The following is a 19525-nucleotide window of genomic DNA, read 5'->3' on the forward strand; positions in this document are numbered from 1 at the left end:
ATAGCATTTTTTACTTACATTCATTGTGTTACATGTAAACAGACAAACACTTCAGCTAAAGTGAATTTTTGCTAAAATTTAAATGCATCTTATTGCACACACATTTTAAAACTTGAATTGTCTGTTTTAAGTAAGACTGCCACCGTGCTCAGGTTTCAACAATGTGCAGGGCTCTTACAGCCGTTAAGGAAGCAGATGTTGTTTTTTGAAGGCCATGAATAACATCGGAATGTTTATTTAGCCAGGACTTAGCCGTTAGTTAATCACGGTTGGAACTTTGCATTCCAGAATAGTGTTTTACAGGGTTACAAAAATAAGGTTCATTATTTTGTATTGCAGGAAGACATTTTAATTGCGGTTTTCCTCTCTTTAAGCATTTTTTGTAAGCATATTCTTGGTTCTGTTGCTAAATAATAATTGTCCTTTTAAAAAAAACAAATTGGCGCAAAAAAAATGTGTCATGTTTTAAGTTAGGCTTATGTGCTTAGGCTTGTGAATGAATGCATCTAAAATGATAGGCAAGGGATGCAGCTTGCTTTTATATGTGGAATTATCAAAAATGATTGGGTTTAGTAAAAATAATTATTAATTATTAAAAATAATTATTAAAAATAAGTGCTTCTAAAGTCGTTTTTTAATATTTATAAAGCTTAATACTCATACTATGACCTCCTAGCATTAGAATTTAATTTAAGTTGTGTGTTACTGCATAATGAGGATATTTGCATGTGGGTTTTCACTTGGCGCAGGCGTAAAAACTCATTTTTCTAAGGAATTACATGAGAGATGTCTAATGTCCAATCTCTACAATCTGTAAAGAACATTCTGAGGATGATTAATAAGTAATGCAATTGTAGGATCTTTATTTTCAAGTGCCCCAGAGATCAAAGTAGAAATTGAGTTAAATAGACTTTTAAACAGCATTCTTTTCATTTACAATAGCTTTAAAGTGTCTCAGGCTTCAGTAAATGTATACATTTGTGTATAATGCAAACTTGCAGGTTGTTACCATTTGAGGTTGCTTTTCATAGCACAGTGAGCCAATGTGCCCGGTGCAGAGGTTTGTGTTTAATATCAGGGTTGAAGGTTCTAACTTTAGCTAGACCTACTGAGATGTTCATCCATTTAAGGTTGATGAAATGAGTACCATTGCATAGGGTGGTAACAAGCATTTGTTCTAAAGCTGGTATGTTGTGTTGTGTTCTGTGAATTATTCACAGTAGATGTTTTGAGTCTGGGAATAGGAGTGGATTGTGGCCCCTAAAGGGAGTAATATATATGGCATGTGGTTTTGGATAGGGTTGGTTATTGCAAGTTAGAAAGAGTTAGGAAGGCTTTTTGTCTTTGTCAGCGTCGGAGTGAGGGAAAAGAGAGGGGGCTGAGGAGCGCAGAGTGCGCAAGGCAGATTTTGACCTTCAGGTCAAACAGAAATTAAAGCTTGCACATTGCAAGGCTTTCACGTCGACATCTGCAGCCTATTACATTAGGGCTTTGTCTCCGAGAAGTGCATTTCTGACCAGCCTTGCAAAAATAGCAGGGCCTTAAAGGGGGTTGGCGCACGGGACACGCAGAGTGTCTGTGAAAGAGTTTTATTTTTGGAAAGTCAAAATTAAGGTGGTTTAGCATGTTTACAAAATATGGTGGATTACAGTTGATATTTTGTGTGTTATGTGCAGTGTCAGCAGTATGTTGAAAATAAGATGTGTTTTTCATTATGACTTCTTTGAAAAGAAATGTTTGTGCATTTTTTCATGATTTTGCATTTTATCCTTTTATGAATTGTTCCTGCTGGTCCAGTGTGTCAGAAGCAACAGAGTAAGTTGTATTTGACAGCTGACCTCCACTGACTGGTGATCTGCTGTAAAACGGAGGGCGAGGAAAGTAAAAGAAAGTAATTTTGGGTTTAATTTCGATTTTAAGCCTGACAAATTAAGCAGGCCAGAATATTGGGTTTTGGGCTGCAGGTTCACAGTGCATAAAGTGCATGCAATGGTGTCGTGTGTCACCGCTTATTGCCATTGTACTTTGTCTATGCTTTTTGTGCTTGATATCCAGCGCGTATATCTGATGGCTTGGCATGTGTGTGTTTTTTTTAATCTTATGCATGTTTTTGTTTTATGTTTCTGCTTTTGATACTATTACAAGTTCCCCTGTGTTGTGAAGGGATTTTACATGACAATGCATATCGCTGCACAACAGTTGGGTAAATTTGCGCTGATACTAAATTTCACAGAGATGATTTTTCATGCTGTGAACAAGACAGACTACACTTCACCAGTGTATGTCAAATTTGGCTATATAATATTGAAGAAAAATAAAAGAGATATACAGGATCAAATTGTGTCACCTGCAGTTAGCTATGACTGCCCTTTCCCTCAAGGAACAGGCAACCCTAGATTTATGTTTCCTTGATTGGACCTTAGGATGACATTATAGATTTGTGGCTCTTGCTAAAGGTGACCTAAACTTTTCATTTTTCCCCTTGAAGAAGGAACTGGACCATTAGCTGAGATTACCGTATATGGTGTAGCGGCCAGCGCTAGAGTTAAAATTTGTGAACTATTTTGATTTTTGTGTATCACCCATACTCTTGGTATTATGTCACAAACTTGACTATCACCCGAGTAATTTCTTGTTCTTCCTATAGATTTTTTTTTCTGCTTCTCCCCTTGACTGATGTCACATTGTGCCTAGTTATTGGGGATTTTAGTTGTGTCCTAGTCCCATTTCCCTTTTCCGTATTCCTTTCACCAGTCAGCCCATTTATTATAAATGGTGTATTGTTTAGGTTCACACTTCCAGACTGCAGTGATGTACCAGGGACCATCATATTATGTATAATTCCCTTTGGTATGACCAGACTGGTTTTCAAGAGTTTTTTTAGGCCTACTTCGATGTTTTCCAGTCTGACTGTCAGAGTAGTGATAGACTGGTTAACTGACATAATATTATAGTAAGACAAGTTTCCCAACTCAATAGGAGATACCTTATGTTTCTTATTTTTTGAATATGACAAATTCAATGCCTTTTCTAATTTGGTTTTCTGTTCTTTTTTCTGCTGCTTTAATTTTTGATGGACCAGATGTGTTTTAATAATGGAAACACCAGGACTCTCCAGTTCTTGTCTTTTGTTTCCACATTTTGATCATTAGCCTTTGTATTGAGATGCGCATGATGCACAATTATTAAAAAGGAGGTATCTACATGTCCCTGATTATCTGTATTATGTGATTTCACTTTTGAGGTGTTCTAGATAGGGAATTTAGGAACACTTAGACTTAATCATTGAGAAAAAATGTTTACCCCATTAGACAATGTCACTATGTGTGAGGACATCCATTCATATAGAATTCGCATGTAGTTATCTACCCTTAGATGGTAGAGGATATGCTCTCACATGGAAACCCAATTGAAGAGGCTAGAGTCACTGTTTTGCCTACTGCCTTTGTCTTTGTATTCTATGAGAATGACAGTGTATTTTAGATCACAATAGTCCCATGGAGTATGGCCACTCCTTTGAAGATTGCAGGCCACCTGCTTGCAGTCCCCTTGTTAAATATATTGAACTGCTTTTGGACTAAATTGAATGAAACTAACAACTGTGTCACATTTCCTACATCACTAGGTTCTGCGGGATCTTCCAGAGTCAAAGGAAGGATGATACCCTGCAGAACGGTGATCAAGACGAATCCTACTTCTTATCAGTGTCAGCTACAGATGAGAGGCGGACACAGTTCCAGCACCCAGAAAGTAGCAAGGCGCCAGCACGCCATCAATGGTATCTCCAGATCATTGTGCTTGCTTCATCAGAAGGCGTTGAACATCAGAGAAAAAGGAGAATCTGGTTTTGCCACAGAACCAGAGTTTCAGTGCAAAAGAGCAAAAGCTACCTGTCATGTGCTGGTAACCTCTGACAGTGTACAGTCCCTTGAGCCCCTTGGCCTGAGTTTTGGCCAAACACTTCCCCTATTTTCTTTGCTCCAACGGAAGGGCAGTGCACCGGAGGATCCAAGATTGGCAAAAGGCACTACATTATGGTGCCCATAAAAGAGCAGCCTTAGCGTCCTCTGACACTGAATAATGAGTGTTGGAGCTTGAGAATGTAGACCCAGTTCTGCATGAGATGATCTGTGCCCATGATCAATGAAGAGCACACTATCTGTAGTGTCTGCCGCAGAGGAGAGATACTGGTGCACTGCATAGAGACATTGAGACTTTCGAGTGAGCTGTGAGTGCCAGGAGGGCACTCCAACGGATACTGAGAAGCACTATTTTCATGGAAGGCCTGAATCAAGAGGCCCATGAAACAATGGAAGCAGATTTGATGGACGATAGAAGCCTACCAGAGAGGCTTTGAACGGACTCGGGGCATAGTTGTGGTTGCGCAAGCGATTCCAGTGCAATTGTATAAAGTAAATGTTAATTAAGTTCTCATTTGACTGAATTGCCATGGAAGAGGAAGTGGCTCCGCCTCTAGCATTAAAAAAAATGGTCCACTAGAAGTGAGTCTTTGTGCTACTATGTGTGTTCGGAGACCTGTCCTGAGAGAAGTAGAGAATAATAAGATGATGTTACAGCAACACCTTGATGACCTAATGAACATCGATATAGACCTAAATTCAGATTAAAGTGAGTCTTAGGTTATTGCCTACGTAATGGCAAAAGGAGGGTCTGAGGTTCTGTAATTTCCAGGTACACTAGATTGCACAACTCCATTTTAAAATATGGGTTCCATTTTGTACTGTGCCACCATTTTGTGTTGCCCTCACGTAGGCTCATGAAGGCAGCCTGACGAACAAAGTGACCTGGCCTTCTTAGCTCATGTATACATTAACTAAGGTTTCTTTTTGACTCTGAAATGAACTGTAAGAAACTGACCTCTTCACCTGAAACTGACCTCGCAAAGCCAATTTCCCTGATCGATCTTTGTCTGAGATTGCCAATCAATGTTCAGGACATCGTTAACTTTTAGTTTCCTTGCACATGCCTTATCTTGTTCATCATCTGTTACTGTTTCTTTTTATGTTTCTTCATTACATGGGTTATGCTTTCAATTATAGGTTTGTCCGGCTTTTGGAGGTTGAATTTGGGACATTCTTAATGATTGACTTTTGGGTTGGGATACTCAACATGTAATCATGCCATGCCCTGCAGTGCCATCTAAATCAGATTAACCTTTGTGAACTATGTAATTATAATGTTTTGCCGATATCCTGCTAAAACCCCAAAGGCTACTCACCTGCTGACACTCAAGATTTTCCATTTGTTTAGGAATGTAATAAAAAGTTAACAGATACAACTCCCTTACATGCCTGGGGCAGGATAAAGAGTCTATAAGTTGTGAAGTAAGACCATTCTAGCAGGCTGCCTCATTCAGTTGCTAAGGCTTCTGTGTGACGTAGACTCACTCATTTGAGTTTAATAAAGATGTTATTTTATATTCCAGCTTCTGTGTCAACTTCTTTGTATTAGTGGAACCCCTGAGAAGTGTTTTTTTGATTTCTACAGGGTGACAGCAGAAGTGCTCTATATTTACAAAGATATTCACCAAAGAGCAATGGTGCCTGTGTTACCGGCAGGATTGTTATTGTGCACGAAAAGATACCTTTCGGCACAAAATCAATCCAAAGAGTAAATAACAAGGAGAAAAAAAAACTTGTTTCAACTTTTTACACCATCATCAGGGAGGCGTATCAATTTGACGTAATCCCAGGTTTACAAATCTGGAAATGTGTCAAATCCATGGGTGGTTGCAATGGAAATCCCATGCTACACCCATGGAATGCCTCCCTGCTCGAAATGTAACGTCATGCAGTGCAAGCAGCTGTGTCCCATTGCATTTCTGTACAAAGTTTCACAGTGTGGAACAAATCAGCCCTTGCGTGGCTTTATAAATCTGAATTAAGAAATTGCACTGTCTTGCATCACCTTGAGTGATGCAAGGACAATGCAGCTCCTTGATAAATCTGGCCAAGTATTCCTCAAGGTTTTGATGAAAGCAACGCCTTTTGGAAAGGCTTGCTAAATCCAACCTAGCCACAATCAAACCAATTCCCAACTCACTCATTCTCTTTGTAACCGAAAAAGGGGTGCAAATATTTATAGAAGGCACTTTGCAGTACCCCAAAACAGTGCATTTAAATGAGAAATGGTAAATGTCTTGCTATCTCCAGTGAAAATCATACTGGTTTGTGTTGGTGTACCATACACCTAAATTTGAATGAGTGCTTTGTAAGGGAATGTTTTCTTATAAAAATTCCACACATGCAGTATCAGGTCTAAATGCACTTCTAAAGACTTTAAACCTTCTGGATACGAGATAACCTGGACAAGCATGGAAAAGATACATGGCTTTTTTTTAAGGATGCAGGTCTGAGTGATATACAAAGGAGATGATGCATATCATAGAATGTACCCTTTACGGACTCCTAATCCATAAGGCCAACCTAAGGGGATATGTAGTACATTAAAATGCTTACCTGCCTCTTGAAGGAGATTTTCTCTTTTCAGCCAGCCCATAGAGGCGAATCCTCTCCCTGTCCTTAAGAGTTCTTTTGGACAGCAGCTGGCAATGCTGACAGGTCTTGGGATTATGATCAGCAGAGAATACAGACAGTAAGGGAGTCTTTTTTAGCCTTCTTCATGCCACAGGCAGGGCAAAAGTCAAAAAGAGAGGTCATTTTTGACTGAGAAATAATGCTCAACTCTCTTAAAAATAGTAGAGATATACTCCAACACCAAAAAGACGTTGACATAAAAAGCTTTTGACAAAAAATTAAAAGTATTTTTTCTGACAGACATCAGAAAAAAAGTTAGAGCTGAAGTAACCGGGGTCCTGACAGAAGGAGCCTGAAAGAACATCTGACCTAAGTGTCACCCCTGAGTCATGATGGGAAGCTAGAGGTCATGGCTGCCTTAAAGGCATGGTGCCAGTTTATTCTGAGTGTTTCTGTGGGTTAGCTTTTCAGCTTACTACACTAATGTTTCTGCAATGCATCCTATGTGCTGACAATGTTTTTCATTCTTCCTGGCAGGATTGGGATTTCTATTGTATGTTAAAGCAGTTTTCAAATGTTTTCTTTGTCCCTGCTTTTTTGGAATATAGCTATATACAAGGCAATTTTTTGCAACATTGGTCAGCATTGTTATGGAAGGTTGCATTGTGTGTTTTATATATATATATATATATATATATATATATTTCTGCTCCACGTTCCCATTAAAACAGCATTGCGGAACACTGAAGAAGTGTGCCTTTTCATCGTGAGAATGGGACTCACGTTTAAATTACAGCTCCAACATAAGCAACTCCAGCACATGCAAGGCACTCACGGGATGAGTTAAGTTCAGTTTTTATTAAGTACAGACGCGTTTCATATATATATATATAGGATATATATATAGAGCTACATATATGTTTCACATATATGTGATATGTTTCCGGGTTCCCCCACATGGGCGGGAATATTCATGTGCTTATGACTATTGATGAGGATCCCCTGGAAGAGAACTTTTAACTCTCAATATAGTTGTTTTAACAGATGTGACAACGACACCCATTGAACCCCTTTCCATTGACTCTACTCTACTCTAAATCATCACCTGGTGGAAAAGGGGTGCTACATAACCCTCAGTAACCCATTATGTTTGGTATTCACCATGTTTCAAAAAAGGGATGAAAATGAAAATCAGGGTTGTCCGAAAAATATGCTGCAAATTGAGTGGCTCGTTTAGGAAGAGTGACACATTTTGGGAAACCATGAAAGGCAACTGAAAAGAGGGTTCATCATTCACTAATTCTGCACGACTGCCACATTCACGCTAATAATTTAAGGCAGTGTGGCAGATACCAGAGAGTGCAGTGGAAAACATTTACCAGAGTTAAAGAAGAGTGAAAGAGAGTAAGAGTGCAGGTGGGAGTAAAAATGTGAGTGACCCCAAGAATAATGTGATATCAGCTTATGCTGACTGTGTCCATCATGTTTTGGCTCTAGCAGCCAACGGAGGGAGAAGACTGCCCTTGTTGCTTTATCACACAACAGTAAATGGAGTCTTTAGTTTCAGGCAATGATAAGTGCTCAGGCAGCGTTGCAAAAGCATTTTCTGAATACAGGAAGCAGCGCGCTCATAAGCACCAATCAGATGAAATCAAGACTCCATGCCCGACTGTGACATAGCTTTCACTACGGTAATTACCACGTCACCATTAACTCCCGGCCTGGGATATTAATGCGTGAGGGCATTTGATCTAGGATTTTTTCCCGATTTGTATTTCTTTCTAAATATTTATAATTAAAAGACATATCTTGTTGGGGTAGAGCATGTTGAAGGATGTTGCTGTCAAACTATGCTAAAATAGGTGTTGAGAACAAATATGAATTGAGTGAGCAGTGATTCCTTGGTGACAATTTCCTGAGCACAGGCCCTAGTATCTGCTCATCGTTCATATCGCTTACCACATGATAAGGATCTCATAACAGAAACGTATTTTCATCCCTCAGACTGGGACAGGACTGGTATCTGCTCATAAGGGGGCATATTATCAAGAAGGGCATTAAAATATAGCTGCTTTAGCGGCAGGAACTGGCGCTAAAGCGGCAGTACTGGGTTTGATAATATGCCCCTGAGAATTCCAATAGAAGCCCATGTTCACACCAGAACATGGGCTTCTATGGGAATTCACAAGGGCATATTATCAAGCCCATTATCGCTGTTTTAGCAGCACAATGCTTCAGAGCAAGTATTAATCCTCCACAGGGAGCACAAGGTGCTTTAAATATATTTCCTCTCAGAGAAAATTACTTAGGGTGCTACATCTTTTAAAATTATGTGCTCAGTAAGTTGAGTGGTGTCCTGGTGTTGCATTGTGGAAAGGTTTAAAACATTGCCAATGGTGGGAACTAATCTGCTTTAACGCCACACCACTAAAACATACTTGCCAAAGGGATTCCCTCATTTGTATGGGGTACGCCCCCATGCAAATGAGGGAACGCCCCTTTGAAGATAACCCTGGTATTTAATGTGTATCAGCGGTATTGGTATTACTGAAGGGTCTGCGCCTCCTTCTGTAATACCAAAGTGCCCCAGGGGCATGCCAACGGGCGCAAAGGCCCGTTGCGCCCCCGAGGCACTTAGTTTAAAATGTCCCCAGGTATTAGATTGCATGCTTTAACTAACTCTCAGCACTTGTTCAAAAAATGTATGTTATGTACTAAAGTGATCAGTGACTCACAATTCTTGTAATTTGTCAGTTTATTTTATTCATGATCTTACAGATGATCTTAAATAATTTGCAGCTTTTGTCTGAATCAACATTGATCATGACTGAAAATAGCTGTCGTTTTGACATTGAGAACAATTTTTTTATGTCCTTTCAGTATTTTCATTTATTTATAAAGTTTTATATAAATACATGAGTTGGTTTTGCCATGAGTATAAACTGGTATTTTACGAACGGCTCATGAAGCCAAGCCTTTTTAAAGTGTATTTTTAAATGCTGCCTTTAATACTTTTCAAATATCTTTCCTGTGGTTGTAAATGGATGTCAATGCTGCTGTGTTTAAAAATGACATGAATGCATAGCCTCGACTAGCAGACTTTGATTATTTTGTAACTTACTCATAGCCCGTGATACTAAGGCTATAAACACGTTTGATTCTGAATGGAGGAACAACATGCAGTGCATCTAGAGCGCAGATAGAAGACTGTATGCTTGATACAAGTAGCCATCCCTTGATTATGTTTGGTGATATTCTGAAAAACAAACTACCATGGTTGATGTCTGGTTCATTTAGCCATCTCTATAATATAAGTTCTCGTTCTTATTAAAGATGATTTTAGTACAATTGAGTTTAATTTGTGCCGGTTTTGACATTAAATCAATCAATCAATCAATCAATCAATCAATCATAGCATTTGTATAGCGCACTACTCACCCGGGGGGTATCAAGGCGCTAGGGGAGTGGTGGTCCACTACTGCTCGAATAGCCAGGTCTTGAGCTGCTTCCTGAAGGCGAGGTAGTCCTGGGTCAGGCGGATGTGGGTCGGAAGGGAGTTCCAGGTCTTGGCGGCGAGGTAGGAGAATGACCTTCCCCCTGTGGTGGCTCTTCGGATGCGTGGGACGGCGGCGAGGGCGTGGCTGGTCGATCGAAGCTGGCGTTTGGGAGCGTAGAAGTTGAGGCGGCTGTTGAGGTATCCTGGGCCTTGGTTGTGCAGGGCTTTGTGTGCGTGGGTGAGGAGACGGAAGGTGATTCGCTTGTTGACCGGGAGCCAGTGCAGGTCTCTCAGGTGTCCGGAGATGTGGCTGCGGCGGGGGATGTCCAGGATGAGTCGCGCTGAGGCGTCTGGATCCGCTGGAGTCTCTTCTGGAGTTTGGCGGTGGTTCCGGCGTAGAGGGAGTTGCCGTAGTCCAGTCGGCTGGTGACGAGTGCCTGGGTGACCGTCTTCCTGGTCTCAGTGGGGATCCACCGGAAGATCTTGCGTAGCATGCGCAGGGTATTGAAGCACGATGAGGAGACGGCGTCGATTTGTCTGGTCATGGAGAGTGAGGAGTCCAGGATGAAGCCCAGGTTGCGTGCGTGGTCCGTTGGTTTGGGTGCGCTGCCTAGGGCGGGGGGGCCACCAGGAGTCGTCCCAGGCAGAGGGTGAGGGTCCCAAGATGAGGACTTCCGTCTTATCAGAGTTCAGATTCAGGCGGCTGTTCTTCATCCATTCGGCTACCTCTTTCATCCCTTCGTGTAGGTTGGCTCTGGCGGTGGCGGGGTCGTTGGTGAGGGAGAGGATCAGCTGGGTGTCGTCGGCGTAGGAGATGATGTTGAGGTTGTGCTGGCGTGCGATGGCTGCGAGGGGACTCATGTAGACGCTGAAGAGGGTTGGGCTGAGCGAGGAGCCTTGAGGAATGCCGCAGATGACTTCAGTGGCTTCTGATCTGAACGGGGGGAGGCGAACTCTCTGTGTCCTCCCGGCGAGGAAGGAGATGATCCACTCCAGTGCCTTCTCCTGGATTCCGACATTGCTGAGGCGCTGTATTAGGGTGCGGTGGCAGACTGTGTCGAAGGCCGCGGAGAGGTCTAGGAGGATGAGGGCTGCTGTTTCCAGAATATAAACAATTGTAAGTAATAATGTACCACCATCCAGCAGCTTGCTGTGCACAACAGTTGTTTCTTTCTGTATCTGCAACCACTCTACAAATCTATAAATGATCCTCAAAGTAGAAATCTCATGTGGAGATAACAATGTCCAAAATAATTAGTTTTAGATACATTGGTGCATCTATATTATATTTCGTTTCTGCAAAGTTCAAAAGAGAGTTGCCCATTTCAGAGGATCCTAAGTCATTCCGAAAACAAAATAAATTGCAAGGGATTAAACCAGAGTAAATATAGCATAGAGAAACTGTTATGGGTGATGTCCTACTTGTGCTTGTGTAGTTTTATAAATTAATTTGAAAGAATAATATCGCATTACTTTACTCTGGAAACATCATAAAGTAGCTGTCACAGATTGTGGCAGGGCCACAACAAGGCACACAGGATGTTCCATGAGAACAGCCAGGTGTGGGTTACCAGAGCCATGGACTGGTTCTCAAGGAAAAGCAGGTTGGGACTGGCGGATAGGGCAATCAGGTTGTACCTGATGGGATGCTCTGACAGATTAGTGGGTGGGGCATTTCTTAGCCTTTAGTGGGCCTATTTTATGGTCTGTTTTGCTGGTGTTCACAGTGGTGGCAGGCACTGATCAGGGGTGGCGGGGGTGGGGAGGTAAGAGGTGTAAAAAAAGAAAGAAAAAAAACAAACCTTATCGCCGTGCCTCTACTCCATTGCTCCTCTGCATCGAGACAGAATAGGGAGCGCCCAGAGTCCCCTAAGCCAAATACAACGCTGCAATACAGCGTTGTGATTGGTCTGAGTGCCGTGGTTCGGTGCTCAGACAGGCAGTGGGAGCAATGACTGTTTGGCCGGTCCCAGACGGCCAGCCAAATAGTCATGCGCGCTAACAGTGTGCCACCACTCCTCCCCCTGCTCCTCATCAGAGCAGCCCTGCCCACAAAGCTGCTGCATCAGGAAAAAAAATAAAATGATAATAACCCCGAGTTATTAATATTTTATTTTTCCTTTATTTCACTTCTGCAAAGCAGTGGGGCGACGCTCCTTAGCATTAGCTTAGTTATTTCTGAAACTAAAATTACTTCAAATCTGAGGGAATCCTGCCACCTGAAACAAGTTTTTGAATGTGGCCCGCTTGAAAAGAAATCCATTTTTATTTATAATATTTAATGTGTTGCTTCATCACTGCAATCATTTCTACCAAGTCCGACCTCAACTAGAAAAAAATATCGTCATGGAAATAATAGAGCAACATAAACTAAAAGACATCCATAGTTGATCATGTGGCTGCATATGCACCAGTAACAGTAAAAGCATTACAGTAACAGTTTTTTCAAAAGTGCACAAAAGAAGATGCTTATCATAGTTTAACGTTCTTGCATAATTTACTCGCCTTGGTTTACAAGAAATTATGCTCACATAATGAGCTGGTTATTAAAGAGAAGGATGATTATTTATTAAAGGAGATTCTCCTGTTACAGTCTTTTCCAGCCAACAGTTTCATGGAAAATTGGAAATGTGCTGCAAGCCTGTGCTGAAATTCTGCAGCCTTGTTACGCAATTTGAACATTGGAATATGGAGAGCTCCACTAAAGATAATGGAGTGGCCCGGAGCCAAAAAAGGCTGATTTAGGCCTGAGGATCAAACATTCTAAAGTTCTCCCATTTTAATTTAGTACATTCTACCCACAGCGTGTAACTAGGGCCTATAACTCCGGCTCAGGGCCTTTAAAAAACAGGCTCAGGGTCTTTAAAAAACAGCTATCGCCTGTCGACAGCGGGCTATAAGGCTATAATATTTGGATATGTTTGAAAAATGGTTAGGCAAACAATTGGAATTTACCTAATAGCAATTATGAGAAACTCAATAAGATTGTCTCACAGATCTACAAAGACCCTCAGGTGAGCAGACCCCCCCCCCCGTCCTGCCCCCTCCCAAAGCTGGGCAGTCCCAGGACTGCAAATGCAGGAGGGCCACATGTTAATTTCCAAAATGTTTGTTTTTTAGAGCAAATCCTTTGTTGGTTTTTTTATGAGCTGCATAGTGCATTGTGTATCGCATCAAGTCACATGTTTTGAATACTCTTCCTTTTTTCTGGTTCATGAGCAGCTGAGGAAGACTAGACAAAGGGGAGTCTGCTGCAACCTTGAGGCTTAAGTAAAGAAATAAAACCTGTTCATATCTTCACCCACCCATCCTTGGCAGCTATCTAAAGTCTTCCTTCATCAGTGGATAGATGTCATCTGCTGGCTGGGCTCCTCCCCTCATTCTATCCAAGCCAATCATGTTGCATTCAAAGCATCCTGACATTGAATGGAAAGAGTTTAAATACTGGACTATTTGGTCCTATTGTCATTTATTTTCAGAATCCTTCACCTAAAAATCACATGATCTTAATCATTTCCAAGAGAATATGTGAGAGGAGAATGCCTCTGTACTAAGTCATCTAATTATGCTCTGGTATTGATATAGTGTATACCTCGCTGGAAGACTAAGCAGCGCTTTACCTAAAGATGGGTCTGGGAAGGTATGAAAAAATAAGATTTTTGTTGGATTTTTCACATAATTATATTAAATGTGACATATTTACAGATTTTTAGACAGATGGAGATTAAGACCATCATTAAGAGCAGCCGAGTAAATTATTCAATGTTTATCGAGACTGATAAAAACCGAAACAGCGAGATGGAATTCATAGGGTGCAATAAAAACCACCGAATTACTATTTTGTAGGTAATAATAAGAAGATTTTGGTACTTACTGCACCAAAACCCTCATGTTCTAGTTGACACCAGACATTTCAACTGATTAATATCTGCAGATTTCACCTGAAAGTTAAAAACTCATAATTGCAATATGTGCAGTACCAACTGTAACCACACGTAGAACAATTAACTGAGCTGCTTCAGGGAGGCCCTTATGTGATTTCAACAGAAGGGCGTTATTTTTTTAAAATTACGTTTGGAAGCTAGGCTTTGAAAACAGGGGCCCGATTATGAACATGAATAGGAGGTCCCGTCTGCACCAAGTGTACGAGTATTTGGTCTGAGATGGTGCACCATATTTCAAAATAAGAAGTGTGTCAACAAGCATGAACTAATGTCTGCACTGGTGAGAGAACAGAAATAAAACAGAGAGCAGCCGTTCAAATCACTGGTCCATATTCCACTTCAGAAAAACCTGGTTTTACTGACATAATTCATGGTGACCCTAATTTCTCTCTCAAGAGGTATCCTCAGAGTGCACACTAACTGCATGCCACTTCCTAAATAGTACGCAGTTAAAGCACCCCCAATGAGCCTGTTAGGCCCAGTGTATGCATCTCTAATACTGTATAGGGAGCAGGGGCAAAGGTGTTCTATTTTTTACATGGTACACGCCCCATGCAAATTTAGAAATGTACCCCTTATCATTGCGCTCAAACAAAATGTGCACTCACTCAATTGGTATTATAGCAGGGGCTGCCCAAGAGTCTACAGCCTCTCCTGCAGTAAAGACATGCTCTGGGACTGTAAAAAAAGAATTTACACTTTTTTTATACAGCTGTACGTCCCTATGTTCCACATCAGCAATTTGGCAACTCAACCACATCACCTCCCTACGGACATTGAGCAACCCATGAATTAGTGTGCTCTATTGGCCTATTCACCAAGTAAGCTTACACATGAATAAATCTAAATGGTTAAAGTTACTCTTATGCTTTGTAGTCAATTTACAACTTTTGGCTACTCATCAATTAAGATTGTAAATGTACGAGGAGGAGCTACGCTAGCGAACAAGATGGCTGCTTAGGCTCCCGGCTCCGCCGACCTCCGTCTCCTGCCAGATGATCCTGTCATTTATCCTGTCTTTACGCCCTGCCTCCGTGTGTATGAACCGGACTGCAGCTCAATGGTGCGATCCGGAAATTTCTACCGGTTTGGTAGACAGAGTTATATTGTGTTAAAGTTTGCGGCCTAGCCCAGCTTGGAAGCCGGGGTCTCGAGTACTGGCCCAGCCGGGTTCCAGTTGAACAACATCGGCCGTGAGCGTGTGGCAGGGTCCGGTCTATTGCTGTGGAGGTTTTCTTGGCCCGATTTTGATGGCGGTCTCCTGAGTTGGTAAACATCGAAGGAGGGGTGACGATGCACGACTGAGGCTGTGGGCGGAGGTCCCTGACCGGTGGCCCGGTAAGCCACCCGCCGGCGTTCGCTGGGTTGGGATCTTCGCTTGCAGTGGCGAAGCGCTGATCGATGCCGCTGTTAACATTGAGTCCCCCTCTGCTGTTGTCCGCTCCACTTTTGACTGTTCCCCCGGGGAGACCGGGCTCTATGGGGGACGTGAAAATGGTTGATATCGAGCGAGGAACAGTGGAGCGGACTGAGAATGAACCGTCGTTGCGAACTGTGCTGGCGGCCATTGGGGCTCTTCATACTAACGTGGAAGCCCTTATTCATAAAATGACAGCGCGTTCATTTGAAATTGGGCGGATTGGACCATCCCTGCTCCACTACAAGGAATGAAGCAGGTCGAGATACCCACGATGGCCATTTTGATAGAGGAAGCGGGCCCTGTGCAACGAGAGGTGTCGGAGCCTCCGGCCGGTGTGATGGGCGATAGGAGCGAGATCGATGCTTCAAATGGATTGTCAAGCCTACTATCAACGCTGACTGTGGAAGGACTAATCGGTGCTCCCTTTCCGGAGACTTTTGATGAGAACTGTTTTGGGCTTGAAACCGTGTCTCTCCCCTATCCGCCAGTTCTATTACGATGGCAGAGGAAACAAAGTTGGGAGTTCATGACAGTGAGGAGAGTCTTTGGACCTGATGGAGTTCTCAGTGACTTAACATCTTTGCTTGATCTCAGTTTGAACTTTGCTGCACTTTTCTCGTATTTTGACTATCTTGTGGTGGCGGCAGTTCGTCCAGAAGGGGTTCGCACGTCCGATCGGAAGGGTCAAGGATGAGACTGATTGATTGGGTTTGACATCGTGGTCTTGATGGATGTGGGATTTGCTACCATGATGCTTGCGGGAGGTTGGGCGGGGTTTACAGTTTTCCCTGTTGCGTACTGCATTAGCTTCTTAATAGATTTGTGGATTTACTCTGGGGGATTCTTGGTTCTGGCGGGAGGGAGGGGGGGCCGGGGGCATGTACGAAGGTGCCCTCCTCCATTTTCTATTTTTAGTATTTAGTTAGATGGTGCGACAGACACACTGCTAGTTGGGGTTCGGCAAAAGCCATATGCAGGGGTGCAGGGTGGGGGAATGGGTGTTAGTGTAGTTAGTTTAGGCTGTGGCCTGAATATTTTTGTCATTTATCCTGATTTAGTTTTTTCGTATCTGGGGGCACTACGCCTTTTTTATCCTGTTCTGTTGGGTGGCGGGGACTGAGTACTGTAGAGCATCAAATGTAGCTTAATTGTGTGCAGTCAACCATTATTGATCGATCTACGCGTCGATGTTTCAATGACCCCGCCCACTGCTTTTTACAGAAATCCTGATATCCGAAAATGTTTGCTTATTATTGGAACTGAATGTGATGTCCCAGATACGTCTTTGTTTTATTTTGTTTTATATTTGAAAATAAAAAGAAATATATAAAAAAAGATTGTAAATGTACTACAAAGTATAGACTTACATGTCTTCCTCCCTTGAAATCGGGAGTTGTAGTCTAATCTACAAGTGTAAAGTTACCACAAGTACATTTTCGCACGTAGGCAGAGAATTCCGCCTGTTGGACAGAGATCCCCCATGATAAAATACAAGGAAAGGTTAAAATGTTTATTAATCTTAAAAAATATATTTGTTTAAAATATTTTTATGTTAATTATTAATGTCAATTATTTGTATGTATTTAGTTTACATATAAAACAATATACAAAATCCCACAGCACTTGTAACTTAATTTTGAAATAAATATGTAATTAATTTAAATATATTAAATTACATTTGAATTACCTTTAAAGGCTTGTTTAAAAAAACGCATAATGTAATATTTGTATATTTCTTTTTTAAGAAGTAAACATTACTAAAATTATGTGTATAATTTAAATTAAGAACATTATTTTGACATAAATTGAGATCATAAATGAATCCCTTATGTTTTCCCTCTTTACTTTTCTATTTTGTGACTTTAATAGCCCTCATGTTATTTATCCTTCTTCAATTTCTGTCTTCTAGTTGTTAAGAGGACTTCAGCTCCAAAACTTGTTCATTCATTCATTTGAATTTTCTACTATTAATTCACTATTGGCTTTACGCCAAAATGCCTTTTAGATCTCTAGCTTATTTTTCTCCCTGCTAAGGCTTTAATCTCTCTTAATTGTCCGCACTGCAGTTAGAGGCTCAAGTCATTTAGGCTGTCAATACAGGTCAACAATATTAGGTAATACCCACGTTATAAGCGCTTTGATTCGCTGATCCGTATTCCATTGAGGGTTCTAGTTATTCACACTACTGGTATCACTCTGAACTTGTTTTTCTGCTTTGTTTCGGTGCTTCAGGTATACATTTGTCAAAAAACAACATTCAATTCCTCTTTCAATGCATATGATTAGTAGAGTAACTGTATAGCCCTTACATTCTTTGATGAACATGTAGGTTAGGGTCAGCACAACAGTATGGCCACTGAAGAGAAAATCTCCACATAAGATGTGCGATCCAGTTATAGACAGTCCTCCGCCGGATAGCAGTCTCAGTACCCGCTGCACTTTTGCATGAGAGTCCCCATTCAGCTAAAAAATAAAATTAGACATAGTTTTACGTCTTTTTTCTTAGAACAATTAACAAATGTTCAGATGACTACAGTTCTACAGCAATAGATCCATGGCATATTAGAGAACTATACTCGCCTATCCACAATAAATTAAGACACACTCTCTCAAACACACATTACTGAAGGGGCACTTGCATTCACAAGTCAGACCTTTTGGTTCTGCCAATTGGATTTCTAGAAAATATTTGGATGGGTATTCGCAACCTGGGTTTTGTGGAAAAGGGCACACATTTCGAATAGAAATAAAAAAAAATGGAGAACTAACAGCCTTTTAAGAGTGAAAAAAGAGGAGAACAATGGTTTTAAGGTGTATGGTTGATGAACAGCGGTATTTCTCTGCAATGTGAATTCGTCCAAATTGACAAGGCTTTTCAGCCCGGCTGTACTTTCCACCCTTGGTAGAAAAGAATACTTCCCTTAGCTACCCATACCAATGCACTCTATGCTTTTGGTGGGTGTCACCCTCTTTTTATTTCTGTTCACACGCCTGACAAACAAAATGCCTCCATAGACTTTAATGGGGGCATCCACTTTTCAAATGTTTACCACCCTCCCAAAAATGCATGGCTGCCTATATTTTTGATTCAAGAGGTCGACAGGTATGTTAACCCCGTTCAGAGTAAGGAGCGAATAGGGAAAGTGAAAATGCAACATGCTTCTTTGCAAAAATGTAATGTGACAAAATTTTCGAAATGTATGACATAATTTGTCAAAATAATTGCATTAAACCAGCATAAAACACTACTGGAGCTCTGGATGTGCTTCCTGTGCCTTGCTGCACACTATATGGCATACCTTTAAAGTTTACCTGGTGTCAGGCACTGGTGTCAGGTGGACGCATTACTTGTGCACTTCTACTGCTCAACTGCTCATGTTTTTAGGCACTAATTTTTTCTTACACCAGAGCGCGCCTTTGTCTGCTGTTTTCCTTGTGTACATCTACCAACGTCCCCCCCGCCAGTCCTCCTGCCGACCCGCCGCTTTTCTTTGCCTTGCCCCCTCACCCTACCTTCATTGCCAGATGTTCATCATATTACACGACACATATTCACAGTCAGTGGTTATCCTGAAAACCTGGCTTGCCAGCTGCCCTCCTGGAACCCATTCCCCATTGCAAAATCTTTTCGGGGTCTCTGACTACAGTCCTGGGGTGATCTTAACATTTCTTCAGTGAGCGCTGTGTACAAGTTTTACCATGGTTTTTCTAACAGCTACTGTCATGACGTGATGACGATTTACACCTGTCTCTTCCAAAGTAAATTTCGGTTGTACTAGTGTATATGATATGTTTATGTATACTCACATAATCTCCTGGTACATTTTAGTAACAGTGTATAGAGTACAACATATTATATACACAAGCGAACAAGTGCACAGGCTTACCATGTAGAAGGCTAGGGGTTGTCTGTTTTGCTTGTCCTCTTTGGTTTTGTTAGGTCGAGCTTTCGAGACCTGTTGGGAACGTGAGTACTTTATCTGCCTTAATGTCCCCTCTTGGAAGGCCTCTGTCCACCACACTCCCATTGGGGTGTGAGCGTCAGGACTACCCGGCCCTTCACCAGCGTCAGCAAAGGCACCCCTTCCCCTCCAAGAGCAGAGATGGTCAGTCTCACCCATTAGAGAGGGCATCACCAGCTCCCAAGTAGTGGGATTACTGACCTGTG

The 19525-nt window shown here is 41.7% G+C and overlaps 1 protein-coding gene across 3 annotated transcripts in view; it reads right to left on the reverse strand.

Moving 5' to 3' along the window:
- The window catches only part of SGMS2 (sphingomyelin synthase 2), a 330113-nt gene that overhangs the window by 10713 nt on the left and 299875 nt on the right, over window positions 1-19525 (reverse strand). For all 3 annotated transcript variants that reach the window (XM_086962017.1, XM_086962018.1, XM_086962019.1), the window contains one exon: window positions 17667-17820. In XM_086962017.1, the coding sequence (XP_086818143.1) occupies window positions 17667-17820 (154 nt within the window). The remainder of the gene's footprint in view (window positions 1-17666; window positions 17821-19525) is intronic.

Source organism: Lissotriton vulgaris, chromosome 3_1 (assembly GCF_964263255.1).
Source record: "Lissotriton vulgaris chromosome 3_1, aLisVul1.2, whole genome shotgun sequence".
Lineage (NCBI taxonomy): Eukaryota > Metazoa > Chordata > Amphibia > Caudata > Salamandridae > Lissotriton > Lissotriton vulgaris.